Source organism: Neofelis nebulosa, chromosome 1 (assembly GCF_028018385.1).
Source record: "Neofelis nebulosa isolate mNeoNeb1 chromosome 1, mNeoNeb1.pri, whole genome shotgun sequence".
Classification (NCBI taxonomy): Eukaryota; Metazoa; Chordata; class Mammalia; order Carnivora; family Felidae; genus Neofelis; species Neofelis nebulosa.
Window position 1 is genome coordinate 26,142,803 of NC_080782.1, and position 20,362 is coordinate 26,163,164.

General features: G+C 45.2%; 1 protein-coding gene and 1 pseudogene across 5 annotated transcripts in view; one reads left to right on the top strand and one right to left on the bottom strand.

The window, feature by feature from the left end:
• Positions 1-1,021: 1,021 nt before the first annotated feature.
• Positions 1,022-20,362, bottom strand: part of MTMR12 (myotubularin related protein 12) — a 65,657-nt gene continuing 46,316 nt past the window's right edge. For 3 of the 5 annotated variants that reach the window (XM_058716663.1, XM_058716672.1, XM_058716687.1), the window contains 9 exons: positions 17,028-17,137; positions 16,180-16,304; positions 14,476-14,554; positions 12,964-13,034; positions 10,339-10,511; positions 7,856-8,020; positions 6,790-6,951; positions 5,801-5,899; positions 1,022-3,927 (listed from right to left, as the gene is read on the bottom strand). In XM_058716663.1, coding sequence (XP_058572646.1) covers positions 3,358-3,927; positions 5,801-5,899; positions 6,790-6,951; positions 7,856-8,020; positions 10,339-10,511; positions 12,964-13,034; positions 14,476-14,554; positions 16,180-16,304; positions 17,028-17,137 — 1,554 coding nt within the window. In that variant the 3' untranslated portion in view covers positions 1,022-3,357. The remainder of the gene's footprint in view (positions 3,928-5,800; positions 5,900-6,789; positions 6,952-7,855; positions 8,021-10,338; positions 10,512-12,963; positions 13,035-14,475; positions 14,555-16,179; positions 16,305-17,027; positions 17,138-20,362) is intronic. The other 2 variants (XM_058716681.1, XM_058716693.1) reach the window with 1 other exon arrangement.
• LOC131489279 (small nucleolar RNA U3) lies at positions 15,190-15,272 on the top strand (annotated as a pseudogene).

Sequence of the window (20,362 nt, forward strand, 5' to 3'; positions counted from 1 at the left end):
AACAGGCTCCCTCTGCCCCCAGGTCCCCGCCCAGCACAGGAGCCGGGAGTCTGTTCTCAACAGGAGCCCCACCCAATGCTGTTTCATGTTAGATGGGATATGCCCCACTCTTTACCTGTTCCTCCCAAACCCCCCAATGCCCTCACCTGGAAATCAAGGAACAAGCAAAATCAGGAGAGAGATTGCCAAGTCCACCAAAAGTTCAAGAGCTGTTAAAGAAATGTGGGAAACAGGACTAGAATCCACTCACCTATAGGGTCATAACTACTACTTGGGAATTTAATTGTTACGGAAGAACCATGAAAAGAATGTGGCAGCAATGGGGGCTTATTAAGTTCCAGGGATGTCTCAGAGCTGGCTTGGTAACAAAGAGACAGGCCTGGCTGAACGTAATAGCAGAGGAGGGGGACATCTTCTCTGGTCCCCAAAAGGGAGAGGGATACAGGCAGGAAAGGTCAAGGAAATGGAACTCTCCCAACAAAGACAAGTGATAGGTCTCAATCTAGTAAGTGTTAAACTGAACAAATTAGAAAAAATCCTACCATCACACACTATCTCATTTCTCCTCTCTGGAAGGCAAAACAAAGCTTCTTCTTATTCATGGTTTAACTGAATGAACTCAGATCTCTTTCAGCAATAAAACAGACGTCTCATATATCCCCGCCGCAAAAGCAAAGCGGCAGCAATATTTAATTTCACATGTTTGCAAAAACCCTTTTCCTTTATTTGCCGTGCAGGGCTCTTGCCTTATTTTATTTTTTCTTCATATCATATCATCACCACCTGAAATTTTACTTTTTTTGTTTTAGTAAACTCTATACCCAACGTAGGGCTCAAACTCACGGCTCCAAGATCAAGAGTCACATACTCTACTGACTGAACCAGCCATGTGCTCCTAAAATTTTAAATATTTATTTGGTCATTGTTTCCCACCACTACCAACCAATCAACCAACTCAACCCAACACACACTGAATGAAAGTAATTGTTCCATGTTATATCAACCACATCGAACGCAGCACTGCTTGTAAATTGTGCTTTAATTTCTGCAATCAGGTACGATGCAGTGAGATACAAGTATAAACTTTCATACATCCAGAAAATAAAAAGCACATTTATACAGATATAGCCCAACAGCTTATTCCCTTAAAAAAAAAAAAAAAAAGTTTTTAATGTAATTAAAGCTAATTTATCTTCAGTGTAAAAACTTGGAGGTATAAACAAACTCAGGATATTATATACAGTAAATTAATGTACATTTCCAAACTTGCACAGTGCAGCATTTTAAACAAAGTAAATGGTCTCATTTCAGTTTTTACTGTTAAGCATAATCCATATCTCAATCTTGAATAAAAATGTCACAATATATAAACGCACTAAGAATTCTGTACACAAATACAAGTTTATAGAAATCTGATTTCAAATATAAATACATAAATTGTCATGACCTCACGTTACAACAGCTTATTTTTCTATTGTAATTTTTTAAAAAAATCATAGAAAAATACTTCAATGCACATTCAACTGCTATGACAAGGGCCATGACCTTGTGCCTTTAAACCATACTTTGTGGAGTGTAAAGCATCACACCGGGCATTTTTGGAATGAAAATTACTAAGATTCTAAGATTGAAGAGGCTACTGTATAAATATTCATGTTATAATATGGTAACAAAAATAGCTCCATAGTGTATCTGGGAGGCAACGGGGCAGAGAAGTGGAGGTTAGTGCTAGTTTAAGAAGGCCCACAGAACGTATGTTAAGGTAGCTCATAGACTAGTGTATTTGCAAAATCCCTACTGCAAGCCTAACACTGAACTCACTAGTGAGACTTAAGGCAACCAAGACCGGACATGTGTTTGGACCCCAATGCACGAATCCTGCCCTCTCCTCAACCTCTGTCATTTTAACAGACCAACATGGCTCGTGTGCCAACATGAAGAGGGGAGAAGAGCAAAGCAATTTCTTGTACAAACAGAAAGACAATATTCAGTGCAAACTGAGAAACTTCTTTATCAACAGTTTCAGAATTTCTTATTGCCCTTAAAGAACTGAAGTTTTTCTAAACATGTAACATTCAAATTGGGATCTATCCTGGATAGCAAATGTATATCAAAGGCAAACATTCTATTTGAAACATTCTAACATTAGTTCCCCCCTCCCCCACCTTCCTTTCGTGGGATTTAACAGGGTTCTACTGAGAATGAAAAAACTGGTCCTTACAAAGTGTACTTTCCTGCATTACAAAATATATACCATTTAGACAGCAGATTCAAAAAGGTCACCAGGCATAGTCAAGTTTCTTCTATGGCTTTTTAAATAATTGAGGTACTATATGATAACCATCACTTCTCATATTTATGCTCAGTTGCTTCCCTATGAAAGCCACGTTCAAAAATGATCCTGCTCATGTCTGGGAGGGCTGCTGCGGAGGTCACAAGCGTTCCCAAGCCTCAGCACACTGTCAGAAAAAGGCAAAGCCATTACTTTCAAACACTGAGAGGCTCCAGAAGCATGGAAGCTCCTTCAGGCAAACCAAAGGGATTCCCCCAGTTTAACCAACAGATTCAGCAGCAAGATTCTGGACTACATGCCCCGTGGCGGGGAGCATGGAGGGACGGCAGTGAGGGGTGCCCAGTGGGCAGAGAGAGACCCGGAGCTGTCAGCACACAAAAGGCCGGTGTAGCTGCTTGGCTAGCCCACCAACCCCACACAAAGTGACACAGTCTATGCAGGACGGGGGATGGTTGGAAATGTCAGGATGGGTGCTATGGGTGGAATTTCCCCAGCTTTTCTCAGGCAAGAGGACATAGAAAGGAAAAATACTATGGCTTAAAGGAATGCCATAATCCTAATACCTCTAAGTGAGTCTTTCGATTTGCCATATACACATCACATAAAGCTGCACTTTCTCCAAGCTAAGATGGGTAGACTGGATAAATTCCCAATGACTGGATAAATTATCTTGGCACAAAAAAGATCTGAAGAAAGCATTGAGTCCAAGAGTGTCTGACCAAAGCCCTTTCTAGTAGTAAACCAGCCACTGCAGGTTCTATATAATACTTATGCACAATGGCCACAGTTCTTTTACAGGTCAAGTAGGAACTCCTTCCAATTAATAATACGAGAGATATGATTTTAACTGCATAGTCTTCAGGAGCAAGAAAAAAACCCACGAGAACCAGCTCTTTTCCTGAAGGTCCCGGCTTCCTCCTACACAGCCCTGGACTAATGCCTGAGGCCTCCCATTCCCCCCACCTCCACAGCAGTAAAGCATGAGCCGCTAATCTGGAGATCAAACATGGTGGACGCCTGCCTCAACCTTCAACGTTCCTCTTTCACATCACTGAGCAGATGAGTCACACATCCCCTAGGTCCACAAACTCGTCTTCTCGTTTGGCCAGATCTTCTTCATCACCCAGAGCTTTCCAGCCGCTGGTGGGCAAGACCGGCTTAGAGGGATGTCGCTGCAGCAGAGCGAAAGGAAACAGGGCCGACAGGCGGGCAGAGCCCCTCAGCAACAAGGGGGCCTCTGCCAGGAGCGCTCCCTGGCCATGGGGTCTCGCGTCGATTTTCTCTTGTAAGCGCTCTACTTCCTCCATCATTTCCAAGAGTTTGCTCACGGTGGCCGCTCTGCCACCGCCCAGGATTTGGGCTTCTGGAATCCAACGCAAGTAGCGCTGAGCCCACACTTTGATTTCGGGCCCCTCAATGTGCGGCAACAACAGACCGTGGTAGTCAGTGGGTTTGCTGTGCCAGCTGTCATAGAACTCTCGAAAGTTGTCATGTAGCTCATCGGAAGAGTTAATTAATTTGCTAATTCTCTTGCCCAGAAGGTTTTTAATTAAATGATCGGTTTCTTCCCTGAAAAATCCTCTTTTGGGAGATGATTTAGATTGGGTGAGTGGCAAAGAAAGTTGTCGTTGATGCTTTGAGAGAAAACACACAAAAAAACCTCTGGTTAGCCTGAGAGCAGTTATGATCATGAGAAATCAGAACTGCCATGAGACTGGAAAGCCATTAAAAAGCAGTAACACAGTGGGGGGGGGGGGTTCTTATTTGTTCCATGATGCAAATGTTGGATGCTCATCGTGTTCATAAACAAATGGGTGAAAGCAGGCACGCAGGGCGCTGTGACAGAGAGGGAAGCTGTCTACCCCCCTTCCCCTGGCACAGGAGCACTAAGGCACTTTTGAAGAACAAGCTTAAGTCGAGACAGCCTGCGGATCCAGGGCAGTCTGAATGTCAGGCCTATTCAGTTTTTGAAGAGTGCAAAGTGCTTCTTCTTTGAGAATGAAATTCTGAACACCTGAGAGGAAGCAGCAGCCAACTACCTGAAGATCCTATCACTCAAATGAACTGCATTTGTAGATTATCAGGCAGCCAGTGGGAGTTTAAGCCTATGTCATAAAGATTCTTTTGGACAGAGAGACAGGTGGGAGCAAAAGGAATTTGAGAAGTGGCTAAACTGGCCAGATGTTCTTGCCTGATGCGCTGCACCAAGTAAAAAATGTGAGAGCATGTACATTACTTCCCTCCTGAGTAATTCTACCTGCAGCCAAAGCAAGGTGATCGACACCGAGAAGTGCCAGGGAGGGGCCGTGAAGGTGGGGAAAGATGTCAAGAGGTTACAAAGAACCCCAGAGCCCCACAGAGAGGTCAGCAATGTGGGGAGATGCTGTTTCTCCCCAGCTCTTTTGCTCCTGAGGTGTGAGTCTGAAATAAGAACAGACAAGTTTTCTGGGCAGGCTAGCCCTATGACTCTCTAACATACTCCTGCCAGTGGTTCTTCTTTGTGAAAAAGAGCATTCTTTATTATGGAATACAGAATAATAATAAACATATGAGAAAAAAGCAAAACCATCCACAATGACACAACTCAGAGCTGACCAGGATTTCTGACCTTCCAGCTGGGGGTGGGAGAGCGGCCTGGCCTCTCCTCCCCAAGGATCAAGGCCAGTCCGTCCACACAGGGGACTGCTGACTGCAGGCGGAAGCTAACAGCCACTGAGTGTTTACTGCCTGCCAGGTTTTGTGGTCAGTGCTTTACGTGTATGAATTTAGCCGATCTCCACAGTCACCGTTATTGTCCTATTTCACAAATGAGACTAAAGCACAGAGGTTAAGCAATCCACAAAGACCCCAGCTAGAAAGTGCTAAAGGTGGTCTTACAAAAATCAGTCTGGCTCCAGAGACTGCGCTCTAACAGAGCTCCACTGGTCTCGAGAGCCCTTTCTCTCAACCTCTAAGTGAACAGAGGGCTCAAGAAGGGCATGCTGGGAGGGAAGCCTGGTCAAGGCTGAGGCTGAGAGTGCACACCGGAGCAGGCCCTGCAGCCTCATGTAGGCTGTTCACAAGCAGTGCTTCATGGTGGTCCACCACAGCCAATCTTAGTTTCTACAGAACTTCTCCAAGGCCGTCTGCCCACTCAACAAGGGGCCCTAAGCCCTACGTGTGGTGTCCTAACCCAAAAGCTTCAAAGTTCCTTGTGGCCCCAACCCCAGCTCTGCTTTAGCTTTGGCTCAAACCTCCTGCACCAGTCAGCTCCTAGAGCCTAGGCCATCTGCTCCTAACTACAAGGAAAAGGGATGTATGTACAAGGAAAACTGGATGTAAGTACAGAAGTGAAATCCAGTCTTGCAAAGGGGAACGTCACTTTCCTCCCATGCACAATAAGGGATCAGGCCCTGGCGGTCTCTGAGGTCCCCTGCCCCTCTGGCCCGGGGCAGTTCTGGGATCCTGAACAGGTGACAAGTGTGCATGCAGCCACCAGGGGGCACAGCACACCAAGGAAAAACTGACCTCTGGCCAAGCTGTTCCGGAGCTCAGGGCAGTTCTGGTCCAGCTGGCAGGAAAGAGACTAAACCAGGAGGAGAAACGTCCACCCTGGCCCTGAGGCCCCTTGAAAGAGTAAAGCAACAGTTCTAAGTTGTTCAGCAGCTGACATCTTCTGCAAGTGCGGGCTTTGGCTCACCTGGCCCCCAAGCCTCTTAGAATGGAGCACCTCCCACACAGACCGGCCAGGCTCCCTGGAGGGCAGGTGGGATCAGAAGTAGGGCAGTGGAGAAGGCAGAGACACACAATGACTTGGGATTCACCACTACCACTTTCCCCTTCGTTGGGTCTGGTGGGGGGAAATTCCAGGCCAGGAGAAAGAGCTAGGAAATGCCACAGAAATCATTTGTCATCTAGGGAACTTTGGGATTTTATTAACTACAATCAAGAACATATATCTGAAGGGATATCCATATTATTTGACACTTGTGATTCACAGCACGGGTCAGCAAATGACAGCCCACGGCCAAATCTGGCCTGCTGCCTATTTTTATAAATCCTGGAACACAGCCGTGCCTATTTGCTTATGTGCTGTCTGTGGCTACTTCTGCACATCAATACAGTGAGGAGACTGGACAGCCCTTAACAGAAAAAGCTGTAGCTACACCTCATCAGGAAAGGTCTTGCTATTGAAGACATGAACCAGTACAGACTGAGCAAATCCCACAATCAATGCACCTTTTACTCTGCTAACCACACTCAGGTAGAGGGTTCACACAATCCCATGCAGTACAACTGTCTTGGCAGTAACATCCCCGGTGACATTCAGCAAATGGTCATGTCTCATCGGGGCAAAGGCTGATTTGCTGAAAGCAAATGATTCTCATGGGCCCTGACAGTTGGCCTGCCACAAATCTTGACTCTTCAGACTGTTTACAGAATCCATATGTCACTTTTTCCTGCCATACCCGGGGATCCTGGGCAGATGAAAGGGGTTAGACACGTGGACATCTTACTTTGAAACGCATTCCTTTCCGCTGGCCTTTGTCCAGTTTTGGCTTTTCCACATAAAGAGGGTTTTTGAGCAACATCTGGGCTTTGGGTTCAAACTGTACAGACCAATCCCACACGGTGAGCAGATTCAAAGGCTTGCTTTGTGTATCCTGGCTTTCCCTGCCCTGCCAAAACAAGCACAGGTCATGACGGCTTCCAGGGAGGGCTGAGGAGAGCAAACACACAATGCCAAGGGGCACCGGAAAGGGCGCTCCTGCCCCGAGACCACTCACGGCTTCCTCGTTTTTAAAGGCTGCGGCCTTCAGTGGTCGTTCATTTAAAGCTTTGGGTGGGAAGGGAGAGGGAAGAAGGTCACCTTATTTTCCAGCAGGCCACATGTCAGCCGCTGACGGGCACTTTGACACCAACTCTGTCACTATTTGTCACATTTTATATTTAGGAAACTGAGGCTCAGAAAACTGAACTGCCTGAGGCTCACGAAGCTGGTGAGTGACCGGCTGGGATCTGAAACCGGGGCCGGGGGACTGGAAGCCCAGGCTCCATGCCTCCGCTTCACCGAGTAATTGGCTAACGCTGCTCCTGGAGGCCCAGCTCAAGCAAACCCGGGGCCGAGAGGAAGCCGGTCAGAGGCCCTAAGCTTGGTTAGAGAGCAAAACCCCCAGGAGCAAGGCCCTAGGAGAGACTTAAAAGAGTGTAAGATGGAAAGTAAAAGCTTCCCTGCTTTGCCTTGCCTCCATTCTCTCCAGAGTAACTCCAGGTACCAGGCAAACAGAAGAGAATGCTGACCAGCTTTATCAAGGACAGCTTTTAATTCTGCTTAATTCCTCAGCTCCAACACTTGCTCCCAACGTGGACGTGGGCCAGTTCCCCATCCTCTCAGTGCCTTGGCTCCTCAGGAATAAGAATATACCCCCCACAGGATGCTGTGACAATTACCAATACCCAGAAAGCGCTCAAAACAGGGCCAAGTATATAGTGTTCTATAAATATTTTTATCATCAAAACTATTGCAATAAACTCATGAATCAGGGCTTCTTTAAGACACAAGTTCCTAAGAGGGACTCTTACCACGTTATCTTTCTGATGAGGCGAATTGAAGAAGAAGGTGCTAAAAATAGGTATGTACAGGCTATCTGACAACACAGTCAGGTAAGTCTCCGTGAAATCAAATGCTGGGGGGTGCTGGTGCACCAGCTGCCAGACACAATCTAAGAAAAGCAGGAACACAGGAACCTATGTGAAAACAAGACACGCATTACTGAGCAGGCACTACAAGGCCAAGGCCAGCTGTCCTGAGTTCAGGGGCAGCCATCTCAATGGCCATGGAAACCACTTCTGAGCACTGTATTCCCTGGGAAACACAGTCGACTCCATCCCACTCCACGCAATGAATATGCTCAATTAAAGTCACATGCCTAACCTTTTGGGATGAGCACTGGGTGTTATATGGAAACCAATCTGACAATAAATTTCATATACTGAAATAAATACATAAATAAATAAATAAATAAAGTCACATGCCTGTAGACTCATTTCAGTATTTGGCAGTACCGATCTGTACGAAAGACATTTTAGGGCGAAATATGTAAAACCTCATTACTGACCAAACACTGACACATGAGCGTTTGCAACTGATTTTGATGACAGGGAACACTCTGAACCCCAGTTAAGTGAAATTGTTATCACCTCCTGAAAGAATTCCATTCTTCACATTAGTAAATCATATTACCAAAAAACTATACTCCATCATGTTGAATTTTGTCAATATTCCCTTCTTCACCCCCACAAGGAGGATGCAGAAGAGAAAGAGGATGGGAAAGACAGCAGAAGCAGCAAAGGTGAGTTTCTAACCTTTTTTTCCACAAGCGTACAGATTTTTTTTTTAACAGATAGCCTCCTTTACTAGCTTCCTGGAGGCAAGCCCTTTATTGGTAGAGATGGTTTTCTAGGGTGCTTCGTCATTCACAAAGTGTTTATCCTTCTGAGTCATCAGCGAAGGTGTCAGGTGGGTAAGACAAGCCATGTCACAGTCTCTCCCTTATGGAGGCTGTCGAGGCCTCACGGAGCTCAGAAGAGAGACAGAAGTTGAGAGGCGCCCGGATGGCTCAGTCAGTTAAGCGTCTGACTCTTGATTTTGACTCAGGCCACGATCTCACGGTTTGTGAAATCAAGCCCCCCATCAGGCTCTGCACTGACAGCATGGAGCCTGTTTGGGATTCGCTCTCTCTGCCCCTTCCCTGCTTGCTCACTCACTCACTCTCTCAAAAATAAATAGATAAGTAAATAATTCTTTTAAAATGGCCACATTTAGAAGGAAAAAAAACCCCAACAACATCAATATGTCATTGTGGAGATGCGAAGAAATGCTGATATAGCAACTTTATTTCATACTTCATTTTCTGCTCAGTATATCATTAAACAGAGTGGAAAGTATCTGAACCCTACTATATAGTTATGAAAATGGGCTCAGAAAGTTTGGATGACTTCTCCAAAGGATGGGTGAAAGCAGATCAGACTGTATCTGCTCTTGGACTCATTCTCCCTCCCCAGACATGGTCCTTGACAGTCCTATCTTCTCAAGATATCCAAAACATACTCTTCCCCACATAGTATCTGCTCTCTGCCCATCATGTTATTTGAGTCCCATCAACCTTGCAAAGTTCCTCAGAAAGGCAAAGTCCATTCCAAGGCTGAAAATGGTGATTTCCATTCAGCTTGATGGGACACAGATGAGCAGAGACCAGGCCTGAAAGAAACCTCACAGCCTAGCAAGAGAAGCCGCAGTCTTCCAGAAATGTGCGAAGACCCTGAGGGCAAGCGCCATGGCTCTCTATTCCCACGGCATGCTGCACCATGCTGCTTCCCATCACAGACAGACACGTTCATTACCTGAAGTAAGAACAACCACGAGCCATGCTCCTAGAACACGGAGCTTTGTAGGTGACTTCATTAAAGAAAGTTCACCTGTCTTCATTTTCTCTTCAGCAATCATTAACAATGCGGCCAAAGAAGAATGCATAGCTGCAGCTGAGACTAGACCACGACGTGGGGGCCAGCTAAACTACAACGCAATTCACACAGCCAGACGCAGAAGAGGTCATGTGCACAGCACGCTATGTCACCGGTAAGGTCCTGGTGAGGGATGGTGTTAACATAACCTCATGCTTTATTTGAAAAGGCTTATGTGCAAGGGAAAATTTACTTTGTGTTATTATGTGGAATATTCATTTTTTTGCAAGCACTAACTTAGCAGAAATTGTAGGAGTCTCTCTGAATTAATTTTTAAGTTTTATAAATCAGTGTTATTCCCATCATGAAATACATATTCCCATCATGAAATACACAATTTAGAAGAAAAGGCACTGAGCCACTTACTAATACCCTTTTCCTCTGGGAAGGATTTCAGTACTGTTTAAAGCATTTGGAGTCATCCAACAGTGAACTGAACATGGCCTTCCTAACAAGCCCAACAGCATGCACTTCACAAGCACCAACCTGACACCTGAAGACAGGTATTAGAGACTGGGCGCTTCTCCGACGAGGACACTCACCTCCTCTTTGTCACTCTGACGTAGATGGTTGCAGCGATCCAGGAAAGAGTGCCCGCCCATGATCCACTCCTTTTGGACAAGGCTCTGGAAACCAATCCTGGTTCTACAGTGGGGGTCCATCATCACTTGCACCAGAGAGGAAACGAGGCAGCAGAGGTCGGAAGCATTCTCCTCTAGGAGGGGCCCAGCGGCAGTGCAAAGAGGCAGGAGAGTATGGAGTATTAAAAAGCCACAAAGAGTGCTCACCCTTGCACAGTTTTGGTGGGGTTCCCAAAACCAAAGTGTGCCTGCTAATGACAGTCAAGGTCTACTTCCCTGAAGGCGAGGGCCCATGGGGAAAACAGGTAGTGTTCAGATTGACAGACAAACTGCTTCCAGCCAGTCCCGTACAGGTTCCGGCATATGCTGGCACTAAGCACGGATCTGCTGACTGACTGAATAAAACGCAGCACATCAAATCCACTGTCAGCGTACCGGCATCCCGGCGTGCCGCATAATGAGGGCAGAGCCATACACGTGGTGGCAACCCGCTAGCCTTCACAGACCAAGTTCAAAACTCTTCCAATTGCCGTGTCAAAGTCTCCATCACTGGACTCACTGTTCCAGGGCTCAGCTGCTCCTCAGACTCCCCTCAGAGCTCCTCTCCTCCACTCCCTCTGCTTGGACTCCCTTATTCCCAGCTCCATAGCTCTTTCCTTCTCTGAGAGCACAGAGGTGCCCGCTTCTCCTCGCCTAGCCTGGCAGAGAAACTCCCCTCGGTCTATGTCCACGTGCCCACCCCCAGAGTGCACCGGACAAAACCTGTGTGATGAAAACACCATTCATACGTGTGTTCGGCATTCATGACTCCCGGCAAATAAAAGCATACATTTCTGTCCATGCATTTGCCTTAGAGTTTTCAGATCCTAAAAGTTAGGGTCTGCATCCCCGTGGTTTCCTCTTTGCAGAAAGAAGTGCAACTCAAGCTGCTATTTAAAAATGTCCAGGAGGATGGCGGTGCTAGTATCGGTGAAACTAGAGAAACTTACAAATTCTAAGGAGGGGGATGTGTCCACCGTTAAAACTCTTTCATTTTGACCCTGGAACCATGAGGCACTAAGGTCTAGGCTTACGCTTGTGGTTCTTTTTCTCCTCCAGGGAGACAAGTCTAAACTACGGGAACAGTGGATTCAAAAGAAACAGAGTTTTGTGTTTGGAGTGTTATCAGCTTATTTCAAGTTTCTTTCTTTTCTTTTTTTTTTTTAATTTTCTTAACGTTTTATTTGTTTTTGAGAAAGAGACAGAGTATGAGTGGGGGAGGGGCAGAGAGAGGGGGAGACACAGAATCCGAAGCAGACTCCAGGCTCTGAGCTGTCAGCACAGAGCCCAATGCGGGGCTCAAACCAGTGAACAGTGAGATCATGACCTGAGCTGAAGTCGGACATTTAACTGACTGAGCCACCCAGGCGCCCTGAAATAAGTTTCATAATTTTAAGGGAATCATCCTTCTTGCATCTGACGGGTGTTAACAGTAAACCTGTGAGTAACAGGAAGAAGGACCAGAAAATGAGATTTCAGAGGAGACAACTCAGTCATTCTTCTGGACCGAGTGACTTCTCACATCTCAGCCAAAGATTCAGATGTTGTTTTATGCAACTGTGACTACTGCAGCCTGGCCTGAGGACTTCTGCCTCTCAGATTCTGATCTTTATTCGTCCTCCTCTATACCACTTAGTTCCTCAGTATTCTGTTCTGCCATTGGTGATTAGGTCTTTTTCAATAACATGCTCAGGCCAACTCTCATTAGGCTGTAAACTTCTAGAAGGCAGAAGTATAGAGCTCTGCACATGGTAGGTGCTCAGTCAATATCGTAAAATCCAAGTCAGCGAGCCAGCATCAGGTGGTACAGAAGCCCCAGGCAGACACATGTGCAGCCCGCCCACAGAGGCTAAATTTCAGCAGTCATGGAGCACGTCAGAGCCATGGTAAAAGCTTGAGGGCATGAAAGCATGAGATGATCTACTGAACCGAAGTGCAGGGCTATGAGAAGTTGAAAATATTCTAAATAGCAAACATCGTATTTTAGCTCAGGTCTAACCAACTCTAGCAATCTTTAAATAAAAGCGGTTTGCACCTGTTTTTACACATTCTGAATGCTTATGTCCTGTCCACATGTTTAGCAAGTTAAGCCCACTGAAGCAAAGGAAATCGTGACCCACAAACTTTCTATAGCGACTGCACAAGGTTGTCTGTCAAACACAAAGATATAAAAAGAACAATTAAACCATTCATGGATTTCTTTATATAAAAAGGATTATCAAAAGATTTTAACTGTAACCAAGTGGAGTTAATACAAAACAAAACCCAAAGCAGTAGGAAATGTGAACTTTGGTGAAGATACCAAACAATTCCTTCTTGGGCTGCAAGTAAGTCTGCCAAGTTCTAAATGAAGGGTTTATTTTTAAACTGTAACACTGAAATCAAACGCAAAGAATTCTAAGGTCAGGGTAGAAAAGAATGGGAAGGATTTCTACACTAGCTCGCTCCTTTTGTAAGATAATTCCAATTACATAAAGCTATATATGCAGAAATTGAGTCTCGAGTGAAGGGAAACGAAAACCACTCTTTGTGCTTTAAATGTATTACCTAAAAGAAGAACGTTCACGTTTTGTGCTTCTAGACATTCTGTGATCTCTATTGCTTTTTTCAGGCAACGTCTACATTGGAAAGAGACAAGAAAAAGGGGCATTAGTTTCTGAGGTTGGCATCAAAACCATGAGAAATTTAGACAGAGGAAACTGAAGATTGAGACAGTCTCATTTGTTTTTTCACTTGAAATCCTCCAGAAAAGAAGTTACCATTTACCCTATTCACATACTTCAAGACACTCATCTGCCAATTAGAGACTGAAAATTTTCAGAAGGGAATCCCAAAATTGATGTCAAAACCTTCCTAGGTGGTTTCTAAACTACAGTCTCCTATTAAGAACTCATGCCTGAGTCTGGCCGGAGAGTCCTAGTAAGACCCACAAATGCCCACGTTGGAAACTGTGCTGCACGCCCACATGGTCTAATTCAAGGTCACCTGTCCAATGTGGCTGTTTCAGTCAGTGTGGCTGAAACAGTCCAACAAGGTCCAGAAATCCCTTCTGTCTCTCTCTGTACACACTATTCCTGATCTTCAGCGTTGACTTTCCTTTGCTTGTAACTAAGGGCTTCACATATGCTGTTCCCTGCCTGCAGGGGCGCCCTTCCTGGACGGTGCTTCATTTGGTGAGGGATGCTCAACCTTCTCTGCCCACCCCACGTGAAGAAGGGTGCTTTTCCTGGTGACGTTGATCACTGTCGGCAACTACACATTCCAACTATGGGCCATGCAGCAGGCTCTCTGGAATGGATGTGTTAACAAGTGTTTGGGGGGCTGAGGCTCCTTGCCACAAACCTCGCTGGCAGAACCGAGAGATGCGGTGCCAGTTGGAGGGAGGAGTTCTTCTCCTTCCTCACAAGTGTCCTAGGGGTGGGACTCTTCTCACACCCTGATCATTGCTCTTCTGTGCCTCCCTTTGCCCTCTCCTCTCTTTAACAGCAACAGAGAGGAGCTATTCAAACTATGAAGTAGGCAAGGGAATATAGGAATTCTGTCTCTGGGAATCTCAACCTAATTCCCAAACCCAAAATGCCTAATTGAAATTAATCATGAAATTATGAAAAACCGACATTACTCATTCTAAAATAAGTAATATACACAGGAGAAACGTAATTCAAAAAGGTATTCAGTAAAAAGTCAGCATCACCCCCCTTCTTCCTGTTCCCTTCTTGGAGGCCAGCACTGCTGCCTCAGTTACTCAGTTAGACTTATGGGTTGCCACCCCCCTGTTCTGCAGTCTTTCCATGCCTAGTCTATATATAGTCTAGAGAGATCTCTTTGTGAGCAAGTAGCATGTCGATAAATTCAGATCAAATGTGCACAGAAATAATAAACAAATGTAAAATCCAGCTGAGCTGTCAATAGAATATGTGATCTAAGAACATCTAACTGTGATGTTTAACACATTTAAATGTTTAACATTTAAAACAGTTCCATTGTTTGTCAATTTGTTTTACTACTTTGAATTAGAGAACTATAAAATTCATGAGCAAAATGATGGCTTTAAAATACCTGATTATGTCAAGCCAGCTGCTACTTTCCAACAGAGAAAACCATTTTATATCTGTGTCCCAAAATTCCGTACTATTATCTGAAAAAAGAAAAAAGAGCAAGGAAGTCAGGTCACTGTTCTCTTACATGTCTGCCACCAAAAATCTGTGCTACTCAAGTGTGCTGTTCAGACAGTCTTGGACTTGAACTGCAGCATCCAAGCACAGATCTCCATTCTTAAGAAAGGACACTTCCAGACTTCAGCTGAAATGGTGTTTGAACTGTAAGCCTCTGGAAGGGGGTGGCAGTCAAAAATGGATTTTTTAGATTTTTACTGTTCAAATAAAAAGTGCTCCACAATATTTATGTAAAGCCATGGTTGACCTTGTGATTCAACAAGGAGAGTAACATGTTTTAGGCAGAAACAGTCGACACCCAGGCTACACTATTCTAGCACTGGAAGATAACGGCATACCTCCTGATGCCAGGGAGCCCAAAGGGGGAGACTTGGCTTCTGCTGGAATCCTAAATACACAAGCACATTTTCCTTGCATACTCCTACACCACACACCCCGCCCCCACACCTTTGGTACAGAGAGACCTGCGCTGCACGGACATCTAATACAGGTCCAAGCTGCAAACTCAAATCAACGACAAGGCAGATACTTCTCTGCAAGTCCTGGGTGATGAGACGGAAAGTGGTAGAATCACAGTCCTGCACCAACTAGTGCAGTGAAGACTATACTTTCAAGGATCATTTCTATAGTTTATTACTAGAGAAGTTTCTCTGAATGTGCAGAGTACCCAAAATTTAAGATCTGCAGAAACAAAAAAACCCCAAAAAACTAGGGCAGTGTATCACTCTCCACCAGGTCCCTGCTTTTTATAAATCTAGTTAGAGGTGGACACTGCTGTTTACCTGGGCATCATATTCATCTTTATCTCAAATGCCTCCATAATCAGTGTATATAATGGAAACTCAATAAATGTCAGCTGAATGAATGAATGAATCCTAAGTCATTAGAATTTGCTAGGCTAGAAAGTCCAAGTTAGGAAAAACTGTGACAAATCTCAGATGGTAATACAGATTCACTGAAGAACGAGAATTAATAAACAACTGGGCTGGTTAAGTAGGATTCAGGTCCTAAGCTGTTCATAGTGGGCAGCCCAGGCAGAGAAGTGGGGGTGGCCGGGATGGGCATATTTCATTTCCTACTTTGTACATTTCTACTTAATCAGAAGAAAAAAAGATATTTTCACTTGGGGTGGGGGGGCGGGTGGGAGGCGGTCCATTCAATAAGCCACTAAGGAAAACAAAACCAATCATCCACTTTATCAATCGCCGTGAGCGAGCCAGCGAATACAGGTGTTGCATGGCTCCACAACTTTTAAAGAGAGAAGCCCCTGTGTACACCACTGGGCGACACTGTGCTGAGGAAGGAGAGAAGAGGAGCAATGGAGGGGTGGGCCTGTGTTCCCTGTTGTCAGAAGGGGCAGCGGGGTAAAAGCCTGGAAGAAAATGGAGGGGGAGGGGGGCGCGTGCGGTGAACGTGGCAATGACAGCGGCTCCTCAGCTACCAGCCCCTCTGCTCTATGACATCAACCCTCATGGTCATGAGCCTCGGGTACATACAGAGACCAGGGAGAAGGTACCAGCTGTCACCTGATCCACACGGCATGTCTTTCCCTATTTGACAGAGAGCTTTTGTTCTGCATTTTTCTCACCTATCAGAAACAGCTGTTTGAATTTAGAGTAGGCAGTCTGGATGTCCTGCAGGGACAGGAAGTTGCTTGACAGGTCTTCAGTTTTAACAATTTCATAGGGTGGCCTGTGGATGGTCTTATAGATTCTAGGTATCAAAAAGTAACAGGAGATTAAAAGAGCAGAAGTGAATTAGAAACAGCTTATTTTTCCCAAGCACTTAGACGTGGCAAGATCTGTGTGTGTAGGTATCCTCCCATTTGATCCTTGCCAACAAACTAGCTACCACAGGACCGCGGCTCCCAGTCATCGGAGGTGGAAATGGAAGCACGTGGAACATGTATCAAAGGACAGTGACATAGGCCATGACCTGGATTTGACCACTGTCAATACCATAGCCATCATGCCCTCCCCCCTAAATACCTCAGTGTGCATCTTTAAAAACAATACAGTTGACATTTTTTTTTTTTAAGTTTTATTTATTTAAGTTATCTCTACACCCAACATCGGGCTTGAACTCGACCCCGCGATCAAAAGTTGCAAGCTCCTCTGAGCTAGCCAGGTGCCCCTGCAGTTGACATTCTTAACGATTATGTTATACCGACTCCTTTCAAAATTATGTATTTTTAAGTTTTTTGTTCTTTAGTAATCTCTACACCCAATGTGGGGCTCGAACTCATGAGCCCAAGATCAAGAGTTGCATCCTCTACCGACTGAGCCAGCCAGGCGCCCTTCCTTTCAAAGGGATTAAAAATGATCCCTCTCTATGGTATTCCTGAGCACTAAGCTATCAGCAGGTAAACAGGAATGAAGCTTCTTTGGAAAACAAGAACTCGAGCTAACCAGTCACAAAATGTAGAACAGTACTGACCCATCCAAGAAGCTCTTTTGCATTTGTGAAAGGCCATCATCCTGTTCTTTTTTGGGCAGTGCTGACATTTTCAAAAGGGCACATCCATTGTGGCAGGACCAACACCATAACTGCAAAGGGGAAGAAAGGTTTTTCAGTCATAATCCAGATACACAATCCAGCGGGAGAAAGGTAAGCTGAGCATTTAAATTCACTCAGGGAAATGTATAACTTGGGTAGGAAATGGCTGAATATTTTCAACTTTGTTAAGCCAAAGACTAGTTACTTACAATGAAAAACAATGATTTAGTCTTAAAACAAAAACAAAAAAGACCCCCAGGTCTAGACAGTTACACTCAGACCTGCTCATGGTCTGACCGGGCTTGAGTGCCGGGAGCCTAGATGACTGCATCACCATCACTAGGCTAGTCACCGTGGTGAACCTGCTCTGCCAGGGACTTCATGTCAACTAACTCATGTGATTCTCAGTCACACTCTCAGACTGCAGTGATTTCCTTCTTTCCCCTCTTACACACTGAGGTTTTCTTTTCTTTTCTTTTTAATGTTTATTTTTGAAAGACAGGGAGACAGAGAATCTGAAGCAGGCTCCACACTGTGTATGCAGTGCCCGATGTGGGGCTCGAACCCACGAACCATGAGATCGTGATCTGAGCCAAAATCAAGCGTCGGACGCTTAACCAACTGAGCCACCCAGGTGCCCCGACAGGGGTGATTTCTAATTCCATTAACAGCAAGGAACTGAGGCTTGGAGAGACCAAATAACTTCCTCAAGTTGCATTGAAAGCTGCAGCAGTGTGTCTAAATGCTGTGCTCTACCTGGATGGCAAGAAGGAGGCAGCTCCTGTCAGTAGAGAAAGTTCACACCAGACAGAACGGGAAGCTGGCTACTCAACAAAGGATACCAGACCCGTACATGCAAGGCGCTGCATTAGGTGAAGAGGATGTGAAGAGGGCGAGGATAGTGTGTCTACTCCAAGGAGCTTATACTCTCAAAAGGGAAATGCATTCACAAACATAATAAAAGGTAGAACGTGGTAAATAAGAGAAGAGAATTACAAGGAACCACAAAGGGAAGGCAAAAGAGGAAGAAATCACACGAATGACTGTAAGTGACAGGTTCAGGTGTTCAGGCACTTTTCTGGCTACAGTGGGAGAGTTTGTTTGCTGTTTTGCAGGAACAAAAGGAAATGAGAACTGAGCAAAGTAATCTGCCAGTGGAGCCTGGAACGGAGGACAGGGCAAGCCTCGTTAGGGCAGGTGAGCACTGTGTGGACTCTGTGCCCCATCAAGGCCTGGTTAAGGGCTGAGAATGGCTAGAGCACAGCCACTGCTCTGCTGACCAAGTCATCAGCCTTAGCTCAAAGATAAAACCTAGGGGAAGATGCTTTTTATAATTCTGCCATCCAGCACTGATACCTTTTTGCTATTCATCTGCAATGAATGGTATAAGCCATCCACTGGACAGGCTAGAAGTCTGGGCTGTGAGGTTCAAGATGAGCACAAGATCCAGGCGATAACTCTGCACCACACTTAGAAAGCCAGGAGGAACTGGCTTGGGGTTACAGGGGAAGATGATGGAATGGGTGTTGGATGTATTAGGTGTCCAGTGCCAACAGGATACCCATGTGCAGCTATCCAGGAGGCACATTAGATGAGGGTTATGAGTTTAGGAGGGGAAGGCAGGATTGGGGCTCCGGACATGGGAGGTAGCAGCCAGCTGATAACGAGCTCACCCAGGGAGTGAGGGCAGAGGAACATAGGACCGCTCTAGGAAATGCCAAAAAGCAACGCCTCCCCTTTCAGGGCCAGGCCGTACTTTGACTCTTTAAGGTTCCTAATAAGGTGGACGTGTTAGGACACTAAGACAAATCAAAAGGCCCTCTGCTGTCTTCTCCCAATGTCATACTAAGCAACGTACAGAAATCACCACACAGTTTCTAGCCCTCAGCCAAAGGTGGCAGTAATTTGAATGCCCAGGCACTCATGCCCCTAGTTGCTGCAGCTCACTTGGATAAAAGGAGAGACACTCTTAGCCACGACTAGGTGACAGGTTCTAAGAAATTAAGGGTCCGTAATCCTTTTTATCTCTTCTCTTGGGATAGAAAGGGTTAACTCTTGGTGACATTCAACCATAATTCATGTTCTCTTTGGGGCACAACCATACCTGTCTCATCTCTTCTGGGGTAATTCCCTAACTATTCTCTACTTGAAAAAATAAATAGGAATGCCCGAGTGGATCAGTCAGTTAAGTGTCTGACTTTGCCTCAGGTCATGATCTCACAGTTCTTGAGTTCGAGCCCTGTGTTGGGCTCTGCTGACAGCTCAGAGCCTGGAGCCTGTTTCAGATTCTGTGTCTCCCTCTCTCTCTGCCCCTCACCTGTTCATAATCTGTCTGTCTGTCTCTCAAAAATAAACAAATATTTTTAAAAAAAATTTTTAGGAGCGCCTGGGTGGCTCAGTCAGTTGGGCGGCAGACTTTGGTTCAGGTCATGATCTCACAGCTCGTGAGTTCGAGCCCCGCGTCAGGCTCTGTGCTGACATCTCAGAGCCTGGAGCTGCTTTGGATTCTGTGTCCCCTCTCTCTCTGCCTCTCTCCAGCTCACGCTCTGTCTCTCTCTCTCTCTCAAAATAAACATTAAAAAAATTATTTTTAATTTTTTTAATACTCTGAAAATAGATAATAAAATAAAAGCAAAAGCACTAGGTATTGTTTTTAAAAATAAACAGGAAACAAGCAAAATTTTTAATTTTTTTAAGTTTATATATTTTGAGAAAGAGAGAGAGCAGGGGAGGGGCAGAGAAAGAGACAGAATCCCAAGCAGGCTCCTGTCAATGCAGAGCCTGACATAGGGCTGGAACCCTTGAACCATGAGATCATGACCTGAGCCAAAATCAAGGGTTGGATGCTTATCCAGCTGAGCCACCCATACGCCCAGAAACAAGCAAAATTCTTAGTCAAAGACATACTTCTCATAAGAATTTAACAAAAGCATGTCTTCTCCTATTGTAATATGTATGATTTCTGTCTGGGTTCTTAGTATAAAAGTCTTGACAACAGACAAGAATCACTCCTTGTTAATCCTGTTTACTTTTATTATTTAAAAAAATATTATTTTTATTTTTAGAGAGGGAGAGAGTGAGGGGACAGAGGGGGAGGGAGGGAAGGGGAGAAAGAGAGAGAGTGCGCGCAAAAGTGTGCAGGAGAGCAAGAGAGCGAGAGAATCTTAAGAAGGTTCCACACTCAGTGTGTGGAACCCAATGTAGGGCTCAATTCCACGACCTTAGGATCATGACCTGAGCCAAAATCAACAATCGGACACTCAACCGACTAAGCC